Raw genomic sequence first — 20531 nt, 5'->3', positions numbered from 1 at the left:
AGCTCTATGGGAATAGGGGTTGTCCATCTTGTTCACAGATGTATGTCAGTGCCTAGCACAGCACTGGATGCACAGCAGGTTCTTGGTAAAACCTGTTGTAATCAAGGCCATCTCTGCCGGCAGGTCTGAGCTTCTGGAAGGTGGGGGTGGAATGTCATGTATCTTGATGTCCTGGCATCTACCACAGGGCGAGGCATGGAGGCGGCTGTGGCCAATTCATGGTGCTGATGGTTTGCTTCTGGAGATAAAGGGGCTCAATGGGGGTGCTGTAGAGTGTCACGGCCAAAAGCAAGGGTCTGAGCAGAGATAGAGGTGGGGAGATGGCCCAAAGGAGGCTGGGATGCTTCAAGGAGGGAGGAAAGGAGCAGGCCTGCAACAGTGCCTGACACTTGGCTGGCCCAGGGGGCCTAGCAGGGTAGAGGAGTGGTAGCCTATTAGACATCAGCCCTGACCACTGGACCCAGACAGTAGGGGAACGGTGAGTGGGAGCCCACAGGAGGGTGAGGCAGGGGACAGCCAGCTCCAGATCCCACCGGGGTATAGGATGATGTGGGCAGTGCCAAGCATGGGAGCTGATATCACCCCCACCCTGTAGAGTTCAGCAAATAGGACATTTTGTCTGAAGCTGCAGGGCTGCTGCATGCCTCAAATGCCCCTGCCAAGTTGCCATGGTGGAGGGGAAGGCATCTGCACCCTGGATATTCCTGACCTGTCCCAGAAGCAGGCAGATGGCAAAAGTGAGGCCAGAGGGGGAAATGACTTGCAAAGGGCTGCTTTGGGCCGGGAATTCCTGCAGAATGGGGCAGGCTCCTGTTTTTGAGAGTCACTAGCATAAGGAAATGATTGCAGGGGTGCCCAGGAAACCGACACTCCAGGACATTGGGTTGTGTTGTAGCTCAGCCTGGTCCCTGGGAACCCAGTAGCAGCTCATGGCCAAAATCACTCAGCCCCTCTTCATGCCCGAACCCAGCTTCCTTCTCCGGAGCCATCACTTTTTGAGCACCAACCATATCCAAGGCCTGGTGTGGGCCTGTCCAGCTGAGTTCCACAACCCCAGGCTGGCCCGCATCCCCAGCCCTGGCAGCTTTCTAGGGCAGAAGCTCAGAGTGCCTGATGTCAGAAGTGTGTGTGCCTCCACCGCAGGGCCACAGCTGCAGCAGCAAGAATGGCTGCCCCCAGCGACTCCTAAAGATGCAGCCTCGCCGGGCCACCTCTGCCTGCCACAAGGATGGCCTTGCAAAGTGCTCCTTAAGGCAGCATCTGCCCATGTCCTTCCTTGTGTGTTTTCCTCCCTCCAGGGCCTCTGCACTGTCTCCACCTAACCCTCCTCACGCCTGCCACTCCTTGAAGACCACAGGGCTGGGGGGCAGACATCTGGGATTCTAATTTGGTATGTGACCCCAGGCTACCCCTGGGAGGCTCATGTCCTCATCTGCAAAGTGGGGAGAAAGGGGGGTTTCCACGAGGATTCAGTGAGATAATGCCTGGGCACAGGGCTGCCTGGCACCCAGCAGGGAGCTTAATAAATGTCTGGTTTCCAATTCCCACCACTGCATTTCCCAGCCCTTCTCCTCCCCTCAAGCACTAATTGTCTGAGTTACAATCCTACTTTGGTGTCTGGCTGCCTACAAGCAAAGTGAGGAGGTCTCGTTGGGTAGAACTGGTGCTGGGCTGAGAATGGAGCCCTGGCCCGCCCCTTATTTCCAGAGCCTTGGGAGACATCATCAGCCTCAGCATGAGCTTCCTCCTCTGGAAAGCAGCCACCCTCTCCAGTAACTGCAAACCATGCCGGCAAACTGCAAAGTGCTTAAGGCCAGGCATGAGGACAGGTCACGAGGCAGGGATTGGGGCCTGGTATTCTCAGAGTGGTCTCGGGAAGAACAAACCTGGACACTGAATTGGACAACAGCAGGATTCTGAGCACTTTGGGAGCTGTGTGTGATGTGGGCAGGGGTTGCGTCCAGATCAAAGATGGGGAGGTGGTCTAGGCAACAGCAGGAGGTGTATCCGAGGTCTGCAGTAATGCTTGCAGGGCCTGAATTACAGCAAGGCTCACACCCTCATCCTGCTGCCCTGGTCTTGGCCATCTCCCATGTCAACCCCATCTTGATCCTGCCTCCTCCCTCCCCAGAAGCCAGGGGGCCATTTGGTGCTGGGAACACAGGCATCATCTGCACGGCCAGACCCCAGACCCCTGCCCAGGAGTCCTTCTTTGCTCTCCTGGCCAGCCCCACCCCACAGGCACCAACTTGGGCCAATGCCAGGCCACAGGTCAGACTCCCAGGCCTGGGGCTCCTCTGCCTACCCACAACCACCAGTGATGCTCCTCAGCAAAAGCCAACTTCTCGCTCCAAACGCAGCAGCACCCAGGATACAGCAGGGGGAATGCTAGGCACCTGTCCCACAGCCTGGGGTGAGGCGGAGGTCAGAGATACACACAAATCAAACTCTCTCCTCATTTTATATATATATATACAACACACACACACACACATGCACACAAGCACGACCCACCCACACTCATTAGGCCTGGAGAGGGGCCTTCGGTTCTCCATCTTTGGCATCAATCTATCAAAATCAGCTTTTCTGTATGAGACCGCTCGCTCCTTTCTGTACAACATGAATTAAATATATTATCCGTCTCTGCGCTGAGTCACAGGATGTTCACAGTACCGTGGGGAGGAGTGGAGGGTGGGGGCCTGAGGTGGGCAGGGCAGGGGCCCTGGGTAGAAAGGTGAGGCTAGCCTCCCCTTGGCCTGTGCCATTCAGGATCAGTCCAGTGTTGAGGACACCTGGGGGATACAGAGGGGAGCCTTCTTCAGGGGCCCTGGCCCCCCAGGCTCCCGGCCCCCCGAGGCAAGTGTCTCAGCATCACAGCCTGCTCCTGGTCCACATTCCTCTACCTCAGATGGTGGCATCTATACCTCTCCCTGTCGTGGCTGCCCTCTGGGGTGGCAGGGGCTCGGGAAAGCTGGTATTGGGATCAGGTGGACACGAGCCACAAGGGCCGGGAAGGAGGGATGGGGAGGCTGTGCGACCCTCCGGGAGCTGAGGTCAGCCCGGTACCAGCGTCAGGGTGATTCTGCATATCTGGGTGCTGTCCCCAGGACCCTGACCAGGCCTGGCTAATCGGAGCCCCAGGATGATAAGATAAGCAGAAGCCACCTGGGGAAGGGGTGGACAGGCAGGAGCCGGTCACAGCTCCAAGGGCAGTGAGCACGCTACCACCTGCCAATTTAAGGCAACTCCATTCAGACTGGTGAGCTGGGTGGGGGCTGGCTGAGGTGGCAGGCGTGCAACTGGCGGACCCAGGCCACCTCTGGACATAGCTGGGCATCCAAGCATGCCGGCGCTGCTCAGCCACGGTTCAAGCCAGAGGGTGTCGGGGGAATGAGGGTGGGGTAGGGCTGATGGAAAGAAAGGGGACTACTACTCCTTTTGTTGCTGTGGGACACCTGCCAGGTAGGGCAGGCTTTGGCACACATGTGGTTACCTAGGATTCCAGGGTCCCAGAAAGCATGCCATGTCTCTTCTTGCTCTCAGAAGGGAAAAAGATGAAACATCTGTGGGCTCCAAGGGACCAGAAAAGGGGACTACCAAACTGGCCCTAGGCAGGCCCCTGGGGGAGGAGGGTAAAGCCTGTATCCAGGGCACAGTGCCCATCCTGGCGCCTTAATTCTCTCTCCCATGTGCATCCCACGCAGGTGCCCAAACACTTCAGGGTGGGAGAGGGTACAAGGTCCCCCCTCCCTCTCATGTCTTCTCAGGGAAGCAGCTCATGCCAGCCCCAACGTGGGTAATGGAGGGGTTGGTATGCAGGTGAGGACTACTGGGGAGGCACGTGGGAAGCACAGAGAAGAAACAGCCGTGGCCAGCAGGGCTGCCAAACGGTCTTCTGGGCTGGCTGTCAGTCTTCGTTCTTCAGTCTTCCGAGGGCCACACAGGTTCCATCCTACCCGAATTTGTGGTCCATGTGATCTCTTGTCCTTTGGGCCACGGCAGGGTGGGCGCGGCTCAGAAGATGCTCTGCCGCCTGTTCTTCCCTCGTCCTGGAGAATGGAGGAGGTGGGGCTGCAGCGAAGAGGCTGGGCCAAGGCATACCCCAGACCAGCAGGGACAGTCACTGTCCCCCAGAGCTGCTCTGACAGAGCAAGCAAGGGCATGCACGCAGGAGCGGGTCCGACCTGGTGTCAAATCCCATCTCTGCTACTTACTAGCTGCATGTCTTGTGATTTAACCTCCCAGAGCCTCAGTTTCATTGACTATGAAATGGGGAACAGTAGTAGTACCAACTTCAAGGGGTGTTTTAAGGATTAAAGGACAGGATGCATGGGAAGCATTTGTCAATGTCCAAGGCCATTGACTGTTCTAGGAACAAAGGACCGTTCTCCCAGGATGGAATCTGATTAGAGAGCTCAGAGTTTGCAAAGAGAATGCACCAGAGACAGCATGCCTCTTTGCCAGGGCTACTGTCAAACACAATGTCCTGTCTGGGGTGAGGGTTGAAGAGGGAAGAGCTGGACGAGGAAGCCTAGGCAGGAGAAACCAACCCCTTCTCTGCTCCCTGAAGACTCCAAAGGGAAGAAAGTGGCGGAGGGACCATGGGATTCCCCACTGGGGAGGGGTAGCCTGTCCTGGCTTCCACTAACAAGGGAAGGGCTCCAGGAGAGCACAAGCCCCTACCTGGCTGCTGGAAGGCCAAGCCTCGGTAGCCTGGGTCCTTCTGGAGCTGGATCTCTTTCAGGGAGAAGATGGAGGCAGCTGGGGGAGAGGACATGGTGGAGAGAGAGCTGGGTGGAGCGGGACCAACTGAGCCCTGGAGGCAGCGTCTCATTTCCACTGTTTGCCCCCTCAGTTTGTAGTGAGAACCCCAGCAGGGGAGGCCAGGTGCCCAGGGCTGCTCAGCTGGGCCTGGGGCTTCTGGCCTCTTTGTTCTGGTTCTTCTACCCACACTCACCACCCCCTTTCCTTGGTTCTGGGTGGCCCTGCTCCCTGCCCGGACAACACTCACTGTCTTCAAGCTGGTGCACACGCTCTCCCAAAGATCGGAAGTAGGGGTGACTCAGGGCAGCCTCTGCTGACATGCGACTCTTGGATTCATACTGAAAGGCACAGGGTGGGGCTATTGGGCCCTGGCTGGGGGGCTGCAGGGAACCCTCTGAGCAGCAGGACTCTTGTGCTGGTTAGAGCACCAAGGTGGGTGGGGCTTGAGACTAACAGGAGAAGCCCTAGGTCAGCCTCCAGCCCCTACCACAAATCCAACCTCAAGCTATCTCAAGACTCAGGGGAAGGCTCCTTGGTCTCCAGCCACCAGAAAAAACCAGAAATGAAACTTGAGGACAGTGACCTTCTCTTGAGATAGAAATACAGATGCAAACCAACCATGATTAGAAGGAGAACATAGCGTTGTGCCGATAACGACCCTTCATCGTGTGCCTTAGAAGACAGGCACCACACTAAGTGTGTCCTGTCATCTCAATGTATCCTCACTGCCAGCTTATAAAATAGGAATTAATCCCACTTTGCAGTGGAGGAAACGGAGACATGGAGGAGCTCTGTAACTTGCCCAGAGCTACACAGCTAGCAACGGTTTGGGCTCGCAGTGCAGAGACTCCAGAGGATGTGTATGGAGGCCAGCGCTCCCCTGGGCCTTGGGGGTGGAGAGTACAGGGAAGATGTTTCAAAGACGTGTGAACACACGAGCCACAGAAGTTGGGACGTAGGCCTAGCATGGGGCACGGGGACTTCGGCTCTTTGGCTGCCTCTCCCTGGGCCCCGCCGGGAGGTCACTCACCGGGAGCAGGCTGCTTAGGAGGTGGATGCCATCCGTATCCAACCTGCAAGGAGAAGGCGCGGACACAGGCTGTGCCTGAGCGGGGGTGGGAGAGCCAGGGCCACAGCAGGAGGGGCGGTGCGGGCGCCGGGGCTACCTGGGCGCGTGGTTGATGAGCGGCTGCGGGAGGTAGCGGGGGAAGCTGTAGGTGCGGAACTCGGAGAAGGCGGTCACGCCCGGCCACGTCTCTTCTGTGGGGGTCCCTGGGGAGACGAGAGAAGGTGGGGAGGGCCTGAGTGAGGCCCAGGGCCAAGGCCGACTTGAAAGGAATGCAACGTAGCAGGTGGGAGCAAAGATGGCCGAGGCCACAGGGGGGTCCCCGCCCGGGAGAGAACTAGGCGAGCCGCTCCTCCCCGTCCCGCTCGGCGCCTGGGCTGGACGGAGTTCCGGCGCCCCCTGGTGGTGAGAGGGGCGGAGCAGCTGGAGACTGACCGAGGAGGCGGAAGATGAGGTGCAGCTCCTCCTTGACTGTGGAGCCCGGGAAGAGGGGCCTCCCTGTGGCCATCTCGTAGTGGATGCAGCCCACGCCCCTGCGGGGAGCAAGGGGCAGGGGCGGCATCAGGCAGGGGCGGCCGCCCTTCCTAGGGCTGCTCCACCAGGGCACCAACGACGACCTGCCACAGCTGGCTGCAGGGGTCGTGGCTCTGGCGGCGGAGGGGTGGCCCAGGGCAGTGGAGGCTCCTAGAACTGCCCAGCCCCCACTACAGCCCCTCTCTGGGGGCTTCCCTGGGCTCGGGAAAGCTGCGACCTCTCCCCTTTCGCTCTGTGAGGTTTGGGTCTGTGCAGCCAGCGCCCATGTGGCAATTCTCTCAGCAGTGTTGTCTCAAACTCTCTCCACTGTGTGCCCCACTGGAAGAGAGAAGTACATAAATCCGTTCTCCGGGGGAACCTCGGGGCGGAGTCACAGCAGCCATTCATCACCACTGGCAGTTCGGCTTGCAATTTGGGCTGATTTTTCATTTTACACCAAATCATACGCTTGTTCATTTTAACATAAAAATAGTACTTCTCTTTCAAAATTTTCACTGGGACTGATGCTTGCGGAAGATTCATCGTATTTACTATAGGGGCCCTCCTGGACTCTCTGGGTCTCTGGTAACCTCCCACAGGCCCCTGGGGGAGGGTCTATTTAAGCCAGGGAAACCCTAACCGATTATATTTCAGACTTAATTTTTTAACATCTAGTTCAGCAGGATGTCACATGGCTTTTAGGCAAAGGAAGTTAGGAAGTTCTTCCCCGAGGCCCTTGGGGCAGCAAGAGAGTCTGGAGGTGTGGCCAGGCCTGTCCTCCCCTCCTCGGTCCCGACAGCGCTCACTCACCACATATCAATGGGGGTGGAGTACTCTGTGGATCCCAGCAGCACATCGGGGGGCCTGTACCACAGGGTCACCACCTCATTGGAGTAGGTCTTTGTGGGCACTGACTTGGCCCTGGCCAGTCCTGGGGGCAGACATGTCACTGGACCTCTGTCCACAGGTGCTGTGGGGTTGACTGCTATGCCCTCCCCCACTGCACCCACACCTTGAGGCACCCCAGTGGCATCAGACCCCGGCCCTAGCCCCAGCCTCACCGAAGTCGGCCAGCTTCAGCTCCCCCTTCTCGTTGATGAGCAGGTTCTGGGGCTTCAGGTCCCGGTGCAGGATCTTGCGGTGGTGACAGTAGGCGAGGCCCCGGAGCAGCTGGAACATGAAAATCTGGGAGAGGGGGAAGAGAAATGTGAGGTGGAAGGTGGTCCTAAGCCTCTGCTCCAAGGCTGGGACCGGGATGGGGGCAGGGGTTTGGCAGTGAGGTCAGCACAAGCCCCTCATTCTCCTGCCCACCCTGCAGCCCCCATCCTGGGCCCAACCCACACCAGGGAGTCCCATCCAGAGGGGAGGACACCAGGGATGCAGAAGAGGCAGTGAGTGTGGGGGAGGCCAGAGAAGTCTCAGTCAGGAGCACGGGGGTCAGGATGCCTGCCTATGTGGAGACATATGTGCTTGATTTTTTTTTTTTTTTTTCCTTTTTGAGACAGCGTTTTACTCTGTCACCCAGGCTGGAATGCAGTGGCGTGATCATGGCTCACTGCGGCCTCAACCTCCCGGGTTCAAGTGGTCCTCCTGCCTCAGCCTCTCAAGCAGCTGGGACTATGGGTGCACACTACTGTGCCAGGCTAATTTTTCAATTTTTAGTAGAGATGAGGTCTTGCCATGTTGCCCAGGCTGGTCTCAAACTCCTGGGTTCAAGCCATCTTCCTGCCCTGGCCTCCCAGTGCTGGGATTGCAGGCATGGGCCAACACACCCAGCCTTGATTCTTTAACAAACACCAGAAGAGGTCATTCATAACCCCCAGTTTCCCCAGAAGCCTCCCTGCATTCTGGCAGGTAGCTCACACTCCCATTTGACAGATGGGGAAACTGATGTTCAGAGTTGGGAGTGGATTTTATACCAACAGCTAGACAGTGGCAGAGAGTGTGTGTCTGTTCCTGGGGTAAAGTGCTCAACCCAGTTCCTAGACTTGTTGATGGCACTGCCCTCTCTCTCTTTCCCAGGTGAGAAGGTCTGAGCCACCCCAGCAGCCGGATCCCTGGAGGTGAGAGTGGGTCCCCGCACTGGGCTTCTGAACAGGTGGCTGCCAAGATGGGGGGACCCTGCCCCTGAGGCCTCACCTTGACGTTGTGCATGCTCATGAGGTTCCCACAGTGATCCAGATACTGCTTCAGGTCACTGTCCTGGAACACAGAGCGTGACTCAGTCCTGCCCCATGGCCAGAAGCCCGGACACAGGCTGAGGAGAGGAAGCCCCTCCCTGGGAAGGGCCCACGCCCACTAGTGGGACAGGTCCCTGGCTTGAGCCACCCCTAAGCCTGAGCTCTTGGCCCACTCCTGCACGGGAACATCTGAGAACCTGATTCCAGAACAAGGCCTGGTTCGCCCTCATCCCACCTCTCCCACTTCCTCAGCTTCCCACTCCCCTACCCACACCCTGTTTCTACCACAAGAGGGAGAGGCTGCCAGCCCCAGCCCGACTCTCACCAGGTACTCAAACACCAGGGTGAGGGACCGATCTGTGTGGATGAGGTCATGCAGGGTCACAATATTGGCGTGCTTCAGGTTCTTCAGCAGAGACACTGCGGGGAGACGGGCCTGCCTGGGTCCCCAGGATGCCATGTGTCCCCATACCCTCTTTTCTTGGGGTCAGCTCCAGGAGTCCCACTCCAGCAATGACCCTCCACCCCCAGCTCCTACCAGGGCGCAGGCTGGTGAACCCCTCCTCCTGAAGCCCCAGGGGGAGTGTGGGAGCCTAGGACGCTGTACCCTCTCGGATGGCAGTGCAGGGCGCTCCCTCCTCATGCTCCAGCCGGATCTCTTTCAGGGCCACGAGGTTCTCCGTCAGTTTGCTGCGCCCTTTGAAGACTGTGGCATAGGTGCCCTGGGATGGAGGGCCGCAGCGGTCCCAGGCACATTCAGGTGCTGCTGGCCTCTGCCCAGTGTCTCCCCATTTGTGCCTCTGCCTGGGCTATGACTGGGGCCTGAGTGCCCTTCCTCCCTTCACTGACATGCTGTTTCCTCCAAAGCCTACTTCCTCCAGGAAGCATCCCTAATGACCCCCAGTTGGAGTGAATCCGTCTTCCTCTAAGCCCCAGCACGCCGTGTGCCCCTCTATGATAACACCAGGTTTTTTCTTCCCTATATGATGCTGATGTTTACACAGAGGTCACCTCTTTGGGCTCCTGGAGGGAAAGGGCTGTGTGTTGCCCTCTCTGTAAACCTTCACCCACCCCAGGCCTCTGCACAGTGACGACAGAAATACTTAAGTGATACAGCACTTCCTATGTGCCAGGCATTGTCTGCGTGCTGTACATAACCTGCCCAATCCTCGCAATAACCTTATGTGATAGGACAGTTACTATCTCATTGGACAGAGGAAGAAACTGAGGCACACAGAGAGGTCATGTAACTCACCAAAGGTCACAGAGCTAGTAAATGGCGGAGGTAGGTTTTGAACCCAGGCAAGAAGGACTTGAAGAAAAAAAAAAAAAAAGACTGGATTCTGCCCAGGGCCATGGCTACTCTATCCTCACGCCCTCCTTCAGGATCTGAGCCCACTTCAACCCCTGCCAAAGGCTGGGCCAGAGTGCACGGCCAAGACTGTGCACCTCTATGGGGCAGGGGCCATGAGAGGGCCAACCAGAGAGGGCCGACCAGGGAGGTCTGCCCCTCCTCCAAGCCATCCTGCCTGGCTATTTGGAGAAGACCATACCCAGCCTCTTACCTCTCCCAGTTTGTCCAGTTTCACGTATGTTTCCAGTTTCCCAAAGCCAATGTCTGACTGAGAGGGAGAGACACAGAATGCCATGAGCTTGAAGCCCTTAGCTCCACAGACATGACAACTCCCCCAACTCCAGCCTCTGGGAGGGAAGGGATGAGACCCCATGGTGGAAGGGGCTCGTTTTCCCTTTATCCCTGTGATAAAGGACAGAGCTCATGGAAGTGTGAGTTTCTTCCTCTCAGGACAGCCGAGAGTGTGGAGCCCAGGGCTGTGGCACCTGGGATTGTTGCACATCTTGGCTACCTGTGTCTCCGACTGAGACCACAAGCTCCTCCAGAGTGAACGCTGCCTTTTTTCCCATTTTACCTTGAGTGTCCAGTTCAGAACCCACCTACCTGACGGTGTGTCTCATCAGCACACTTCTAGCTCAGGTGTATCCAACCCTTAACAAGACGGATTCCCGGACCCCCTAGCCGGAGAGGCTGATTCTATAGGCGTCTGGAGGGGTCTTAGAGTCTGTGTTTTGTAAGATGTCCCAAACAGCTCTGATAGGCAGCTAGGACTGGAAGGCACATGCCAGCTGGCCTATTGATCTTAACCATGTGGAGAGATCGTGGGACCTGGTGTGGGCTTAGAGTCCCATTCTAGCCCAAGTGGGACCCATCTAGGAAATGGATGATGTAGGAGGACGATCTAGTTGAATGCACTCAAGCCAGCAGGTGGCGCCAGAGGCCCAGGAATCTTCCTGGAAACACCATATAGGCCTCAGCTGGGACTGATATGCCTGTGCTGGGAAGGGCATATCACCCCACCTTGTGTCCTCTGACCCTCTTGGGACTCACCAGGGAGGCCCGGCGGGACATGCGGCTGGGCGGCTTGGGCAGATCTGGGCTCTCCATCTGTAGCTTCTGTAGGAATTCCTGGGGCAGGCGGATATCCATGGGCAGAGAGAGCCTCTTGCTGACGTCCTGTGGTGACAGGGATGAGATGGGGACACCACTGTTGGCTTCAGGGTAGCTAGGGCTGTGGGGCCCCAGACGCTCACTCTGGACCTAGTGTTCCCTGCAGAACAACCATTCAGAGCCCAATCACAGGCTGTGACCCCAAGCTCACAGCTGCTCCCAGTGTGTGCTCAAGACATACACATGAACACCCGGGGCTGCTGTGTGACCTTAGCACAACCAGGTCACTCTCCGCCTCTCTGGGCCACAGTATCACCGTCTGTGCAACATCAATCTCATGCCCTTACAGGCACTGATTCTGTAAGTATATTTTTTCATATATTTGGGCCTATGTGTGTGGATCAAATAGTCAAATTGTCTAGCCCTTGCTAAGTTCAGGAATGTTCTAAGCACTTGGCATAGATTAACCCATTTAATCCATGATGACCATTTTAAAGACAAGGAGACCATGGTGCACAGAGGTTGAGTAACTTGCTCAAAGTCACAGAGCTAATGAATGGCAGAGCTGGAATTTGAACTCACAAAGTCTGGCTGTAAGGCAGCTGCCCTCCTGTGCACACCCCTGTGCGTGCATCCTGCCACCTTCCGGGGCAGAGCTCCAGAGGCCCTCACCTCCATGGAGAAGCGGCGCTGGTTCTGCCGCCGCTGGAACTGCACGCCAGGGGACAGCTGCCCCAGCTCCTCCCCGCTGTCCGTTGGGGAGAAGGTGCTGCACTCCTGCGGGGGGTCTCTGCCAAGAGGACCGAGCTGCAAGTCTAAGAGGGACAGGCATCAGCTCCCCTCCCTGCCTCTCTGCCCTGAGGGAGAGGAGGGTAGCCCCCCCTCCCCCAGCCCTGTGCTCCTCTCCTAAGGCCAGTGGGGAGGGGGTGGGCGGGGAAGGGAAGGAGGTGCCTGGGGAGTGTCTGGTAAGTGGGAGAGGTGCTGGGTGGACCCAGACCTCTCACCCTCGTTCCGCCGGTTGTGGAGCTGGTTGAATTGCTCTGTGAATTCAGCCAAGGATTCTTCGATGGTCTCAGTGCGGGGCACTGACAGGGAGAAACGGCGCTTAAAGTTCTTCATCTTGTTCATGATCATGAGGGACCGGGCAGCCAGGTCCTGAGATGGGAGGTGTGAGAAGAGCAGGTGAAATGAACAAGGCATACCAGTCTGGGTCTCCACCAACTGGGAGTTCAGCTGTCTCTTTCCATCAAGTTCTGTCGACCTGTATGCCACCATCACTGGGAGCCAGGGTTGTGTCTTCTCCAAAGTTTGACCCCCCTGAGGGTGGGTGTTCACCCTCTTCTTCCCAGTTACCCTCTTCCTCTCAGCAACTCTCAGCACTGCCCCCATCTCCCGCCAACAACCCACCCGGCCACACCCCGTGCAGTTCTCTATGGACCACTTAGTCCAGCAAAGTACTGGTCATAATAGCAGGCATGATGTGCAAAGAGGATCCTGAAGACCCCCCAGACCTGAGCCCTTTAGCTGCTAGAGGTCTAGAGAGTTCTGGGGGAAGGGCTGGGGTGGCAGGGAGGGTGCCAGAACCGGGCAGTCGTTGGGCCAGGAGAAATTTACTAACTTGTGTCCAAGGGCTTGAATGTGTCAACGGCCAGTAAATCTTACTGACCAAGGCCCATAAACTGAATGTCAGCTTGGCCAACACCCTTGGGACATGATTGGGTCCAAACCTCATTTCACCTCTGATACTGACACATGAAGGTCCCTGCTCTGGCACGCCCCAGGAGGCAAGAGGGGAAAAGGAGGAGGGAGGGGAAGAGTGCATCAGAGCTGGCCAGCTGCATCTCCTCTCCAGCTGAAATATGGGAGGTCAAGAACAGTGGAAGGTCTCAGGGCAAACACAGAGGCTTGCCAGGAATACAGTCGAGCCCTAGGGAAGATGAGGCCTGATCTCTGCTGGCCTCTTCCCAGGCCGGAGCCCTCCAGGCAGGCAGGTATCCCCTACTGAGAACACCATGCAGGAGCAGTGTGAGCTTTCTGCCCACCCCCACGGCCCTGTCCCCAACCATGAAAGCTTTCTTCTTCAGGCTCTCCAGCTCCTCGTGCCCTCTGGTCTTAGGGGAGGAGCACAGGGCTGGGGGAGGGGGGCTACCCTCCTCTCCCTCAGGACAGAGAGGCAGGGAGGGGAGCTGATGCCTGTCCCTCTTAGACTTGCAGCTCTATCCTCTTGGCAGAGACACCCCCATAGAGGATGCCCTGCTGGCCACCCAATGAGACCCATGCAACTGCTTTTTCCTGCAGACCCTCCTTTCTCCCTCCTGCCCTGAAAACCCAGAGCAGCACTATCCCACCTCCCCTCCACTTCCCTTCATGGTTTCCTACATGCTCAGTGCAGCCCCCCGTCATCCTGCTCTGCACACATTGCCCTTGAGGCCTCACAAGGGCTTCTGCCCATGCCAGCAAGAAGGCACCACGGGGTGAGCCCTATGATGGGCTGCGCTGCACCCGCTCCCAGCTGTTACCCATGCATCAGGCACAGCCCACTCCTGGAGGATGCTCTCAGCCCTGCCACTGGCCAGCACCTGGTTGCCAAGGCGACCAGGCCTTTCCCGAATCCTCCTGGTTTAAGGGATTATGGATCAGTAACATGTTGGCTTTGCTTAATGATCACATCCTTCTGTCCTCAGCCAGCCTGCAAAGGGTCCTCTGTCTGGCAGCGCATGCTCCTGGCTGCCCCCAAACACAGCTCAGTGGTGGCCCTCCAGCCACCCTGATCCCAGCCGAGATTCATGGCTGGGTATGAACAGGCTCTCCTTCATTCCTTCAGCAGGCTGGCACCTCTCAGAGTGGAGGCCTCGGGTTTGCAGTGCTAGGAAGGTCCATCTCTGTCAGTGGGCCCTGAAGTCTCACTCAGTTCCACTCAACAAACAAACTGGCCGGGCATGGTGGCTCACGCCTATAATCCCAGCACTTTGGGAGGCTGAGGCAGGTGGATCACTTGAGGTCAGGAGTTCGAGACCAGCCTGGCCAAACATGGCGAAATCCTGTCTCTACTAAAAATACAAAAAAAATTAGTGGGGCGTGGTGGCACATGCCTGTGATCCCAGTTACTTGGGAGACTGAGGCAGGAGAATCGCTTGAACCCTGGAGGTGGAGGTTGCAGTGAGTGGAGATTGCGCCATTGCACTCCAGCCTGGGTGACAGAGCAAGACTCTGTCTCAAAAAACAAACAAACAACAAAAAAAAACTGAACACCTAATATGCGCCAGCATTGTGCCAGGCATGAGGGTTTCAGAGGCAAGTAAAGGGTGGTCCCTATTCTCAAGGAACTCAGGGGCTGGTGATGCCTCCTTTGATGAGAAGGTAGCTGAAAGTGCTTCCTCTTTGGCTTCCTTGGCAAAGCCCACCAGCCTTGGACTTTCCTGATTCCCCATCCCTAAACTCCTTCCTGTCAGTCATCTTCAGCTGCTCCTCCATGGCTCTGTGCAATGTCTCAGGTCTGCTGTCTGCAGGACTCTTGCAGACAGGAAGCTTCCAGAGGGCAGCCACCAAGCCTCACACTTGTGTATAGCATCCAGGCCACTGGAGGCTTCGTGATGGTGGCAGGAGGTATGGGTCCCAGTGACAAGAGGACCCAGACACTCCTACCTGGTGACTCCCATTTCCAAGTAAGATAGGAGAGTGGAGATGGCCCCCTTTACAGATCAATTATTTTCTTTTTTTCTTTCTTTCTTTCTTTCTTTTTTTTTTTTTTTTTTTGAGATGGAGTCTCACTGTCACCCAAGCTGGAGTGCAGTGGTGTGATCTTGGCTCACTGCAACCTTCCGGGCTCAGGCAATTATCATGCCTCAGCCTCCCGAGTAGCTGGGATTACAGGCCTGCACCACCACACCCAGCTAATTTTTGTGTTTTCAGTAGAGACAGGGTTTCACCATGTTGGCTAGGCTGGTCTCGAACTCCTGACCTCAAGTGATCTGCCTGCCTCGACCTCCCAAAATGCTGGGATTACAGGCATGAGCCACTGCACTCAGCCAACTATTTTCAAAGACAGCTGAGCATTAGAATCACCAGGGAGCATTGTAAAAAAATTCAGATTCCTAGGTCTTACCCTGAGATTCTGGAACTGAGGTTCTGAGAATGGTGTCTGGGAAAATGCATTTGAAAAAACATCTCCAATGATGTACACCTGGAGCCGTGACCAGGAAACATCTAAGGTCCAGGTCAGGGACAGTTATCTGCCCAGGCTTCCAGACTACCCTCCTGTGCTGAGGCAGGGGATCTTCAGAGCAGGAGGCCCCCCACAGGAGAGAAAGTCTCTCTGTCCTGGAAGCCGGCGCATCTGCACCAACCGATGTCCCCGTGCTTTGTCATGGTTGTTCTCTGGGGGTGGGGAGAGGCGGGCACTTGGCTCCCTGGGGTCTGAGCTCTGCCAGGAGGGAGACCAGCCACACCCCTTTCTAAAAACAGGGCTTCCCCATAAAACTGTCCTGCAGTCTGGGATTTATGGGATGGCCTGTTGGATTTGCAGCTCAGGAATCTGCAAGTAGCAGCCATAAATCTCACACCCTTGCTCTCGATTGTAGGCTGAGGGGAGGGGAGCTCATTAAAAGCCTCCGGGAAGGAGGCCCCCCATTTCTGCAAGACAAAGGAGATTCAGCCCTGAGTCACACCTGCTCTCCCCAAGGTTCAGTGAGGAGCAAGGAGCCACCAGCCTGTGCCTGGGGTGGGGTGAACGCAGGGAGACGGAGGGAGGGTGAGGCCAGAGGCAGCTGAGTGGAGCAAGAATGTGGGGCCAAGCAGTGCAGGCGATGCAGACCAGCTGTTCTCCACCCGCAGGAGAGGAGCCCGAGAGGAAGTGTCTGTCAGTAGCAGGAGGGATGGGGGTCAGATGTAGGATGGACTTCCTGATGGAGGGATGGAGGTCAGATGTAGGATGGACTTCCTGATGGAGGGATGGAGGTCAGATGTAGGATGGACTTCCTGATGGAGGGATGGAGGTCAGATGTAGGATGGACTTCCTGATGGTGACAGGGGAGCAGGCGGTGGGGGTGGTGACCACAGCAGAGTGGATGTCTCTCTCTGCTGGGGACAATCGGGGCATTGAACCCAGCAGGGTCTTGGGTGTGACAGGGCAGACTGGGCAGTGAATAGTCTGTTGTTCCCTAGGTCAAGACACAAGATGCCTCTGTCATTTTTCCCTTGGGAGAGTCAGCTCCTCAGATTTGGGGGTTGAGGGGGAAGGGAGACAGGAAAAAGGCCTGTCACCTTAGTGCTGTCTGCCCCTCACCCCCAAGTGGGGACAGAAGGACTCAGTATGACCAGCCTGAGGCCAGCCCAGGGCCAGGCACAGCACAGCCTTTGTCCTCAGGCCAAGGAGCCATCTGGGGCTGTCCCCGTGCAACTGGTGCCAGGGGAAGAGGGCAATGGGCATCCAGGGATGCTGGCCTGGCAGTGGGGGGTGGGGGAAGTTGAAGGAGCAGAGTCCCACTGAGGAGCTGCAGGGTGGGCAGGCAGACCCCAGCCAGCCTCCCCTCCCACCTCCCTGCCCAGGTAAGTCATAAAGCTCTCAGCCCGCTCCAGTTGCTTCCTTCCAGGGACACAGCAGCCGGCCCAGAACTTCCTGCTGGTGCCAGAGCCATGAGTGGCACAGAAGGAGGAAGGAGGAGCCAGGCTGGGAGGAAAGCCAGCACTTGCCAGAGGCCACTGTGCACCCAGTGAGCAGGGCTGGCCTCCCAGAATGTTAGCAGGGGAAGATGCTCACACACCCTCCATCCCCATCCCTTGCCCAGTGAAGATGCTGAGGCTCCAAGAAGGGAAATGACTTGCTCGAGATCATGCAGCAGTTTCCTGGTTGTTGCGAAGTGCACAAACGTGACCATATTGCTCCTTTCTTCTCCTGCCTGGAGCCCTCCCTGCCCTTGCCCCTTCCCTGTGGCCTAGGCTTGACTGTTTTCTCCCACTCTGAATTGCATGCCAAACAAACCCAAACTCTGGTGCTACCACTAGCGGGCTGTGGAATCGCAATAACGTTATAAAACCCCTCTCACTCCTGGCTCCAATCATTCATTCAACAATCATTGAACACCTGCTGCATGCCAGGCACTGTTGCAGACCCTGAGAATCACAGATGAATGAAACAGATATTAATTCCTTTCCTAATACCTTCCATCAGGGGCAGGGAGGTGCAGACAATACACAGAATGAATACACAGTATGATGGATGGTGACAAGTGCAATGATGGGAATTCATGCAGGAAAGAGGGAAGGTGTGGGAAGTGCAGTTGCAAGTTTAAGCAGGGTGGTCAGGAAGGCCTCCCCGAGAAGCAGGTGACATCTCAGGAGAAATCCAGAGTAGGTATAAGGTGAGGGGGTCAGTCTTGCAGGGTCTGGGAGAAGCAGGTCAGCCAGGGAACAGCAGGGGCAAAGGTCCTGAGGCAGAAGTGAGTCTGGTTCACTGCAGGATGATGATGCGGCTGGAGAGGATGCTGGATGGGAGCGCGGAGCAGCTGTGTTGGGCCTCGAGGGGTAAGGAGGGCTTGATCAGATGACTGACATGATCTCACTGAGGCTTTAACACGCTGCTGTGTTGAGAACAGACAAGGGGAGCAATGGGAGAGCAGGGAGCCCGGGCAGGAGGCTGCTGCTGAGGCCCAGGGGAGAGAGCTTGGTGGTGGCTGGGACCAGTGTGGAGCAGCGGAGGTGGTGAGAAGTGGCTGGATTCAGGCTATGTTTTGAAGGTGGAGCCAAAGAGCTTTGCAGATGGATTGCATGTTGTGGGTGAGAAAAGAGTCAAGCATGACTCTGCAGGGTTTTGGCCAAGCAGCCGGAGTGGAGGGATGGAACAGTCACTGGAGGAGACAAGGCATTCTGGGAGTAGTGGTTTCAGTGGGAAGACCACGAGTTGGATGTTGAGCAGGTGACATTTTCAATGTCCAGTGGTATCTGAGTGGACATGCTGGGGGAGCCAACACAACACACCGCTGGCACAGGGAAGATGTCCAGCAAAGCTTGGCTCTCGTCTCTCAAGTTCCTGCCCAGACAAAAAGAGTCCTCATATAAACTTCATCAAACATCCACGCAGACTTCCTTATTGAAAAGTGCTTTCGGATTCCAGGATAGAAGAGGGCCAGGAGACAGGGAGCAGGATCATCTCTTGGCAGATGTGAGGGGGAGAAGGGCCAGGGAGGCAGGGTCCCCCCTCCTTAGACAACTGCAGGGCCACTCAGGGTGGGGCCCGTGCAAGGCAGGGAACCCTGGCTCCTGGCAGACAATCTCCATCTTCTATCTTAGGAGGAAAGAAAGCTCCACAGAGCAGGCCCGGCCAGCCCCAGGGCCCCAGTGTCCAGACAGGGCAGATTCCCAGCCCACTGACTGCTGGGACAACCTGTCCCAGGCCCCAGACCTAACACCTGCCCTGGGGCCGGACCCCTGAGAGACCTTGACCTAGAGACCATGGAGGTGGAGAAGGAGGTTGGTGGAGCATCCTGGGAATCTGGGATGCTGTACACTGGAGAGCGGGAAAGCCAGCTTCACTTCTTTTTTTTTTTTTTTGAGACGGAGTCTCGCTCTGCCGCCCAGGTTGGAGTACAGTGGCCGGATCTCAGCTCACTGCAAGCTCCGCCTCCCCGGTTTAAGCCATTCTCCTGCCTCAGTCTCCCGAGTAGCTGGGACTACAGGCGCCCGCCACCTCGCCCGGCTAGTTTTTTGTATTTTTAGTAGAGACGAGGTTTCACCGTGTTAACCAGGATGGTCTCGATCTCCTGACCTCGTGATCCGCCCGTCTCGGCCTCCCAAAGTGCTGGGATTACAGGCTTGAGCCACCGCGCCCGGCCCAGCTTCACTTCTTAAGCTCCTGGGGCCAGGACTGGAGTCTCCTCCCAGCAAACCCCTTCAAGATGCCTCTTTGCCCTCCTCTTGAACAAAGCCCCGATTCCCCAGCCTGCACCTAAAGGCCCTTCAAGATCTGGGGCCCCTTCCTCGCTGGCTTTGCCCCTCCTCGTTGTCCCCTGCATGCTGTATAAGTCCATGGGGCCTTCAGGAGCTTCCCGGAACTCACCCCACACCCCCAGGACCACCAGGTGCCCCTCCTTCAATGGGGCATGACTTTTCACCTGTCTCCCTCACCTGGAGCACATTGGTCTCTATGCCTGGTGCTGGTGGCATACAGCAGGCACATGTCTGCTTTACAGGCACATATGGAGCATCTGCTGTGTTCCAGGCACATGTTAGATGCATCCCCAAGTCCCTCTTTTTGTTTTGTTTGCTTTTCTTTTCAATCTTGGTCTCTGTGGGCCCGGGGGCAGGGGTTGGGGGATGTAACTTGCGGCTGCCCACTATCTGAAGCCCATAGGGTCTGCCCCTCAGTCACGAAGGCTGACCACCAGCCAGGATCCCTATGACACCCTGTCTCCCAGTCCCTGCCCCCGCCTCGGTCACTCAGCCACTTTGGGCTTTGGGTGAATTTCAAATAACTAGAGGCCATGGCTGACCAAGTTTGCAGTCGTCATGAGCTAGGACTCAGAGACATTCCCTCCTCCCAGGGAGAACTGTGCCTGCTGGGAGCCTGCAGATACCATCTCTTCCTTCATCCTCCAGCTGACCCTGTTCTGCACAGCTGGAGGCCTTAGTCTCCAAGAGCCTGGGACAAACCTCAGGGGAAGCCAGTCACCGCTTAGGTGCCTGCAGCTGTGGTGGCATCAGCAGCAGAAGCCTTGGGGCCTCCTCACAACCTTGCCCTGCCCCAGCCTAGATGAGAGAGGCTGCAGGCCTGAAATCTTCAGTGTGGTCAGAAATGAGCATAGCCAGGCCTGCAGTCACCCTGCCAATGAACAGATGCTCTGGACAGTCCCGGAGCTCCAGGAGGATTCCCACAGCCTCTGTTTGGAATGCAGGAAGTAGGCGGGGAAGGCCTTCCGGGAGCAATTTGGGCAAACCTGTCGGATGTCTACTCAGGAGGCAAAGTGGGGATCAGGGTCACCTCTGCTCCAGACAAATGCACCGTTGTCTCCTAAAGTCTCACTCCAACCAGAAATGTCCTGCAGTGAGGAACACACGGTGTCTAGCCCTGCTCTCCAAAATTCTCTGCAGTTTGGGGTCATGGAAGAAACCCCACTTAGTAGCTGTGACCTGGGAAGACACCCTATGCCTCAGTTTCCTTGCTGCTAACTGAGAATAATACTTGGCCTCCAATCCAACCGCCATAAGCATCCTAGACTTAACTTTTTCAACTGCTTTCTGATGGTGTCGTTTGCCCATTTAAAATCCTTCGCCGGGCGCGGTGGCTCAAGCCTGTAATCCCAGCACTTTGGGAGGTCGAGACTGGCGGATCATGAGGTCAGGAGATCGAGACCATCCTGGCTAACACGCTGAAACCCCGTCTCTACTAAAAAATACAAAAAACTAGCCGGGCGACGTGGAAGGCACCTGTAGTCCCAGCTACACAGAAAGCTGAGGCAGGAGAATGGTGTGAACCCGGGAGGCGGAGCTTGCAGTGAGCTGAGATCACGCCACTGCACTCCAGCCTGGGCGACAGAGTGAGACTCCGTCT

At 56.7% G+C, this 20531-nt stretch overlaps 1 protein-coding gene and 1 long non-coding RNA gene across 17 annotated transcripts in view; one reads left to right on the top strand and one right to left on the bottom strand.

The window, feature by feature from the left end:
* The first annotated feature begins 1267 nt into the window (after positions 1 to 1267).
* On the top strand, positions 1268 to 2645 carry LOC141409826 (uncharacterized). Its single transcript, XR_012432218.1, has 2 exons — positions 1268 to 1390; positions 1708 to 2645. It is a non-coding gene; the product is annotated as an uncharacterized lncRNA (long non-coding RNA).
* The window catches only part of CDK18 (cyclin dependent kinase 18), a 28871-nt gene continuing 10947 nt past the window's right edge, over positions 2608 to 20531 (bottom strand). For 5 of the 16 annotated variants that reach the window (XM_074034290.1, XM_074034294.1, XM_074034309.1 and 2 more), the window contains exons 2-16: positions 11992 to 12142; positions 11660 to 11802; positions 10928 to 11053; positions 10089 to 10145; positions 9131 to 9245; positions 8849 to 8943; positions 8483 to 8545; positions 7405 to 7528; positions 7154 to 7274; positions 6266 to 6363; positions 5931 to 6036; positions 5795 to 5837; positions 5012 to 5102; positions 4684 to 4761; positions 2608 to 4049 (exon numbers count right to left, since the gene is read on the bottom strand). In XM_074034290.1, coding sequence (XP_073890391.1) covers positions 4015 to 4049; positions 4684 to 4761; positions 5012 to 5102; positions 5795 to 5837; positions 5931 to 6036; positions 6266 to 6363; positions 7154 to 7274; positions 7405 to 7528; positions 8483 to 8545; positions 8849 to 8943; positions 9131 to 9245; positions 10089 to 10145; positions 10928 to 11053; positions 11660 to 11802; positions 11992 to 12121 — 1425 coding nt within the window. In that variant the 5' untranslated portion in view covers positions 12122 to 12142 and the 3' untranslated portion in view covers positions 2608 to 4014. Of the gene's footprint in view, positions 4050 to 4683; positions 4762 to 5011; positions 5103 to 5794; positions 5838 to 5930; positions 6037 to 6265; positions 6683 to 7153; positions 7275 to 7404; positions 7529 to 8482; positions 8546 to 8848; positions 8944 to 9130; positions 9246 to 10088; positions 10146 to 10927; positions 11054 to 11569; positions 11803 to 11991; positions 12143 to 20531 lie in introns of those variants that run through there. The other 11 variants (XR_012432177.1, XR_012432176.1, XR_012432178.1 and 8 more) reach the window with 8 other exon arrangements.

Source organism: Macaca fascicularis, chromosome 1, assembly GCF_037993035.2.
Source record: "Macaca fascicularis isolate 582-1 chromosome 1, T2T-MFA8v1.1".
Lineage (NCBI taxonomy): Eukaryota > Metazoa > Chordata > Mammalia > Primates > Cercopithecidae > Macaca > Macaca fascicularis.
The sequence above is the reverse complement of the archived record's forward strand: the minus strand, read 5'-3'. Positions and strand labels throughout refer to the sequence as shown.